Here is a 6,886-nt window from a genome sequence, read left to right as displayed (position 1 = left end):
TGGAAGGGGCTGCCCCGAGAGCGCACAGTTCTGGGACGTAAGGGTGTCCCCACGTGGCGGAGCCCAAACCCCAGAGGTGACCTTCCTCGGAGCACAGTCTCCCCGCCAGCCTCCAGGGCAGGGCGGGGCGGCGGCGGTCTGCAGCCCCAGGCCATTCAGAAAACCCTGAAACCAGAACATTCTGTCCCAAGGACAAACCTGCTCTCACCTGTCGCCCACTTTTCACCCCACCCGGAGCTGGCAGCCCAGAGTCCTAACCCCACGGAAGAAGCCCCGCAGCGGCTCAGGGGACAGGGGACCCGCCGCCCAGCCCCGAAGGCCGCCAGGGTCCAGGGTGCGAGCATCTCTGCTCCGCGTTGCCGACCCCACCGGCAAAACCCCTGAGCCACCTGGGAAGTGCCACGTCAGGCCAGAGATCAGGCCACCGCAGGGATGTCACGACACATTGGAGGTCGGAGGTCAGAGGTCAGAGGTCCAGCCACCCCAGAAGAGACACCGAGGCCTCGATGGGGGTGGGGGGTGGGGCGCATGCCACAGGGTCCGAGCACAGTAGGCTGCCTGACTCGGGGTCCCTCCTCCGGCTGCCCTGGAAGGCCGGGGCTGCCGATCCCATTTCACAGGGAAGGAAACCGAGGCCCAGAAGCTGGAGGGGCTGCCCCCGCGGGGGGTGCAGGGGACATGGAACCTCAGAGCCGGCTACCTGCCGACCACAAAGTGCCCCTTGGAAAGAAGTGCTAGAACCTTCTGTCAAGTTGCTGTCGAATACATGGAACAACCAGCACCTGGGGGAGGGGTGGCACAGGCTCTGGGGTCAGAGTCAGAGGCCTAGGTTCGAGTCCAGACGTTCCTCTCTCGGGAGCTTGCTTATGCGCCCCAGGGACCACTGCTGCGCCAACGCCCAGGGTCAGTACTCGGCCCAAGTAGCCACAGGCCTCCTGGTTTGCAGAACCCCACTACTCACCAGCTTGTAAGATGTGAACTTTGGAGTCAAACACCTCCCCTAGAGGTCACAGACCACAGCGCAGGGAAGCGGGTGTGGAAGGATGCAGGCCGGACACCCTGACGGGTGATGCTCCGGGATGACTGGGCCGCAGCTGAGCACCTACCAGGAAGAGCGGGAGAGGCGATGAGGCCAGAACCTCGTCCCCTGCCCAAGACGCTCCTGCAGCAACGGAACCAGCATAGCCTCGGTCACCTGGGTCACCACCGGTGGACGGTCGGTGTCGGGGGTCTCCTGCCCACGCCCGGGTGCCCAGCTTGGCAAGACCCACCCGGGTGCCCTGGAGGAGGGGCAGCAGGGGCGCAGCCGCAGGGGACTCGGCCGGAGACGCGGGGCTGGCCGTGTCCTCACCGCACGGGCGACGACACTGCTCCCGTCTCTCCAGCCACAGCCCTCAGGACACTTCAGTCAGCCACAGTCTGGAAGAAAGGAAGAACTGCCACGTCCCTCAGGAGACACGACTCTGCTCAAGGCCGCAACCTTGCACTGCAACACTCACGGGTGTCTTCGACCAACGTGAATAAAACACTGGGCTGCCCCATCTTACCTTATAATCTGACTCTTTTTCCGAAAGTCAAATGCATAAAATCTGTCTCAACTTCTAGGATCCGGGAGAAAGGCAAGGAACGACCTCGGCCTGGCTCTCTCACCGTGGGCGTGTCCACCCGGGCGTCCAGCCTGCATCCCTCCGCCCTCTGCTTCCCTGTGGTGCTTCGTGACCTTTCGGGGATGTGTTTGCAAAGTTCACGTTTTGTAAGGACTCGCACGTTAAAGGTCGTGGGTATGTTTCTTCTAAAAGCAAGGCAAGGCACAAATTCTCTCCCGACCACTGGCCGTGTCCCCGGGGCTTCCTCCCTCGGCCCCGCCGCTGGGCAGCGGCAGGACAGGCTGGGGGCCTCGGCGGGTCCTGCGTGCACTGCTGGGCCTGGACCCTCTCCTCCCTCCAGAGAAGGGCGCGGCTGACGGGATAAAATGAGCTCCAGACAGCAATCCCGAATCAGAGGGACACACGACTTGTTTAAAATGCCCATGCGCACTTTATTAATAAAAACTAACAGTGCCAAGTTAAACAAGTCAAACAATTAAAGTCTCTTTATTCCACAAAATATTACAGAAAAGTTTGTGTTCCAATAAAAAGACTATTATTTTAGAACAGGCAGCTAACAGCAACTGTGCAGTTAATGGTTCTTGGTGAATAAGTTTTAAAAGAGACTACTGCCTGTCCTGAAATTCCTTTTTCTTTTTATAAAAAAAGAACTATTAAAAATGATTGACAAATTTTGAGTTAAAAAACTGTTAAAACATTCTCTATATTTAATTTCAACTTTATAATAGATTACAGGAAGATGCTTACGAAACAAATACAACATTTGTTTCAGTACATGTCTTTAAATGACAGACTTATAAGTATGTAAACAACTATATAATAAAAGTTCCCAAACGCTGCCTGTAAGAAATCAGGCAAATTTTACCATAAGCAATAAACCATTCCAAGCTTTCAGACAGTTTCCATAGCTGCACCAGCATGGCAGTAAACTTTTACCAAACCAAACAAACAGAAACAAAAAAAGAACTTCGCAATTCGTCGGCTGCAACACAGAGCAAAACCAAAGTGGAAACCCGATGGAGTCACGCAGTCAATATAACTTAAGGGAAATAAGGTCGTAATAAAACGTCGAGAGGCTGAGCCTCGCCGTCTGCCGGTTCCGTGGCGCCTCCCCCTCGGCGGCTGCCTCGGGCCCGCCGGGCAGCAGGGCCTTTCTCTCTCCCGGCGTGGACGCAGCACAACGTCTCCAGCAAACTCGGCAAGAACTGTGAAGGGGCGAAATGAACTCTGAATCTTAAAAAACAGCAAACGAGAACACAAAATCCAGAAGAGTAAATAGAGGCCGTGCGTCGGCATCAAACACGGCGCAGCTCCTCAGGACCCCGCAGAGAACGGCGCGTTGCTTATCGGTGGCGCACGCCGAGCCCAGCGGCTCAGCGAGCTCTTCTTGGGAGGAGGACAAAAGAAACAGAAAGACCCACGTTCACCGAAGTTCTCCTCCCAGACGTGTCCCCGGAGCCGGGGGGGCTCAGTCCTCCCCCTCGTTCTCGTTGAAGTCCTCGTCCTCCTCGTCGTCCTCCCCGGCGTACGACACGGGGGTCTCCACCCGGGACCCGCTGTACTGCGACCCGCTGGAGCTCGTGGCCAGCGCCCCGTCCGCGCCGTTGGCCAGGTCACTGCAAGGACAGGAGGTGTCAGTGGCCGCATCTGCGGCGCCAGAGACGGGCCGGCATCCCCGGGAGGTCTGGGTGTTCTCAACTACACGAACAGAAACGGAAATCCTCACCCACGTGCAGCACAGAACCCAGCGCTCCCGAGGCTGACGCCACCCGTCACGCCCCCTTCACACATCACCACTGGACGAGGGGCTCCGGCAGGGCCCCGACACCGAGTTCTCCCCATTTATCATCACGTTGGAAGCGAGACTCGGGCGCACCAACCGGAAAACCCCCGAGCCTCTCCTCCCAGGCCTCCGCCTGTGACTTCCCTGACCTCCCTGAAGGCTGGGAGCAGGGGAGTAAAGGGGCACCCAGTGAGCATGTGCTGGCGTGTGCGTGTGCCCGCTTGTGGAAACGCCGTCCCAGGCCCCACCCTCAGCTCCTCTGGAGTCCGTGCTGAGCCAGGAAGCTGAGGGTGACGGGCGCGTCTTACTGCAGCCTGCGCCTCCAGGACGGCCCCGAGGACCCACGGCTCTTGCAGGTTTTATTTTCTGGAATGCCGCCTGACGACAGTCCCTGGGGCGGGCCCAGGCAGGGACCACGGACCCAGGGGGCAGAGCTGCGGGGCTGGGCTCTAGAGCAGCCAGGGCTGCCCAGCCCCGCGCCCTCGTCTTCAAATGGGTCGCTGGAACCCACCTGCGTTTGTATCACGCTCCTGGGAGCCTCATCCGGAAACACATGACAACCTCGGGTTGCCACAACTGGGGCTGGGGGGTGCTAGCCTCTGAGGCCGAGGGCACAACCCAGTGCCCCACAAGGCACAGGCAGAACCCACAGCAAAGGGTGGTCCGGCCCCAAATGTCAACAGGCCCGCGGGTGAGACCCCGGCCTAGAATGGAGGGGCTTCAGGAGCCGGAATCCTGGGCAAAGACCCCCAGCTTCAGCCACCGGCCGCGTCCCAGCACAGCGCACACGAGACGCGAAGGGTCAGCTGTGGTCAGTTACGGTCCCAGGGCACCAACGGGAGATGGCCACGCCCACTGCGAGGGGAGGGAAGGCGACGTTTCTTCTGAGCTACAACTTGCTCAGGCACCGTCACAAGTCATTCAGGGTCTTCATGTCTGAGCTGAACAGCAAGGGAAGGCCCCGAGGGGACCCCGACCTAGGGCAACAACTTGACACAGGTCATCCAGGCTCCAGACTCGGAGGAGGCCTGTCTCCATGCGGAGACACAGCGGCACCCCTGGGGGGGCCTCACAGCATCCTCTCTGCGCCCAACCTGCGGCCTTCAACTGCTCTCCACAAAACGGAGGAGCTTACTTGGTAAACCGTGAGTCTGTTTAAAGATAACAGGACATGAAAGGGTCAGAACCACCCTGGAAACGTGGCCGTGACACACTTGAATCAGACGGCATGGGGCAGGGGGAGGGTGATGACTGAGTAAAAGGGCTCTTGTCCCGCCACGCGGGTCAGGACCCTGAGAGGCCTGCGGCACCACAGAAACCCCACAGGCCAGAACTACACAGATTCCTAACGTTAAAGGTGTTTTCTCCTTATCAGAAAACCACACGCGTGTATCTTGATACCTTTCACTGGTATTTACTGACGCTGCTCTTGGACAAAGTAATCCCACATCTGGGAAAGCCAGCCTGGAGACCAAGCCAGGAAGAGTGGAAAACTGAGCCATCAGGCGGCTCGTTGCAGCTTTTCTTGTAACTGGGAACCACCTAAACGTTCAACCAGAGGGCAGCTCAATGAACAAAAAGGGCCTTTGTAAAGACAGCGTATCCACCACTAAGGTCAGTTTCTCTTCTGAGATGGTAATGGCTTTGCTTCCCTCTTTAGAAAACCTGATGGTAAGCCTCTGAAATTTAATCAATAAAAAGAATTTCTTAAAGAGGAACGTTTAGGAAATACCCAAATTCTACCTCTTGGTATAACCAGTGTTCAGATTTTACAGACTGGGCTACACACACAGCGGCAGATTCAGAATTAAAAATGGAACCAACCTCAGTCAAAACCCAAACAGGTGCAGACACCCTGGGGCCTCCCTCAGCCCCGCCGAGGTCGACACAGACCCCACGGGCACTGGGACCCTCACGGGGTGACCCCGCCCCTCCCTCAGGGCCGCACTGTTGCTGGGCCAGTGCTGCATGGGTACCAGAGGACACGGTGCCTGCAGAGCCCCCTCGAAGGTGTGCACACGTGACTTATTAGTCAATTCCATTTTGTTGGACCTACACTCTGATTTCACTTACACTTTAAGAACAGTTATTGATATTTAGAATTGATATAAATATGTATAACACATAATACTACATAAAAAAATAAAACCACTGTTTTGTCAATACTTAACGTTGATATTACTTTACATTTATCTTCAAAAAACTAAGACAAACCCTGAGGTCTAACATGGTTCTGCTCTGTGGGACTGCTAGGTCAAAAGTCAAATACACATTGATTTAAATGATAAAGCTCCTTCAATAATATAAAATACACTCAATACACGGTAACGTGAAAAGAAGGAACAACATTATATGCGTATTGTGACTTCAAGTGTGTTAAAAAAGAAAAATTAAAAAAAAGAGATGGAGAAATAGCCTCTGTCACTCAGACTGCCGGCCGTAGGGTTCAGGTGGCTTTGCCCGCACTTCACTGAAGTACTTTTCAAAAAAATAAAAACCATGTACTACTTTTAACCTTTAGAGGAAAGAAACCAATCAGAAAAAACAAATCTCCTTTGCACAAAGGATGAGCTCTGAGTGACTCTGGGGGGCGTCCGGGGTGGGGGAGGTCTGCCCTGCACTGGGCGCCCCGTTCCAAGCAGCCGAGCAGTGGTCGTTCACACACGACTCCGGGCATCCCGCTGCCAGGTGACAGTGGCCCCACCACCCCCAGGCCCCGCCAGGGACGGCAGTTACCTGGCAGAGAGCCTTGTGCCATTGGCAGTTGAAACTGCCGACGTGACAAAGACACCGCCGAGTGATCCCTGAGCCATTTCTGGAAAGAGAAAGAAAAGAAAGCAAATTTCACAAAGCAGAGACCACAGGAAACAGGCCCACGAGCTGAGACGGGATGGCTCTCCAGGTGAGGCCCCTCGGGCCGCCCAGCGCCATGCCCGCTACCAGCCAGAAGGCAGCCCGCTCGCTGGGCCCGGCCACTGGATCAAGCCTCACGAAGACAGCACGGAAGTCCTCCCTTTACTTCTTTGAATCAGTGCAGCCACTGACGACGCCACCACCGTGCAACGGAAGGGCAACCGTCACCATAGCACAGAGGCGGGACCCAAGGGGAGGAAGGACCTATGTCGACCCCCGTCCTGGACGCAGCTGTACCGCCAAGAACGGGGGCCGGGGGGAGGGCATGGGGGTCCCACAGGGCAGCTGCTGGCATCGAGAGGGGGTAGGAGGTGCCACTTTCACTGGACGCTCTGAGGCCAGACACCCACTTATTCTGGGCCGCTTGAGAGCGCTCAGGGAGTAAATCCACACCAGAGGCACAGGGGCAGCTTCTCCCCTCTCAACACAAAGCCCTTCCCCTCGGTGGCTGGGACACCCCCCCGCTCAGCCAAGGAGCCGGCAGAACGGACGCCGGGGACCCAGCAGGCTCCCCACACCTGCCGTCGGGGGCAGGCCCAGGGCTGCCAAGACGACGCTTTCCTCGGTCACTCTGCTGCAGTGA

General features: G+C 56.9%; 1 protein-coding gene across 8 annotated transcripts in view; it reads right to left on the bottom strand.

Moving 5' to 3' along the window:
- Positions 1-2,687: 2,687 nt before the first annotated feature.
- The window catches only part of TFDP1 (transcription factor Dp-1), a 29,187-nt gene continuing 24,988 nt past the window's right edge, over positions 2,688-6,886 (bottom strand). For 7 of the 8 annotated variants that reach the window (XM_081215014.1, XM_081215012.1, XM_081215013.1 and 4 more), the window contains 2 exons: positions 6,127-6,205; positions 2,692-3,223 (listed from right to left, as the gene is read on the bottom strand). In XM_081215014.1, coding sequence (XP_081071140.1) covers positions 3,076-3,223; positions 6,127-6,205 — 227 coding nt within the window. In that variant the 3' untranslated portion in view covers positions 2,692-3,075. Of the gene's footprint in view, positions 3,224-6,126; positions 6,206-6,886 lie in introns of all 8 variants that reach the window. The other variant, XM_081215017.1, reaches the window with a different exon arrangement.

Source organism: Mesoplodon bidens, assembly GCF_964165515.1.
Source record: "Mesoplodon bidens genome assembly, chromosome: 17".
NCBI lineage: Eukaryota > Metazoa > Chordata > Mammalia > Artiodactyla > Ziphiidae > Mesoplodon > Mesoplodon bidens.
This window is presented reverse-complemented; position numbering and strand designations above follow the sequence as displayed.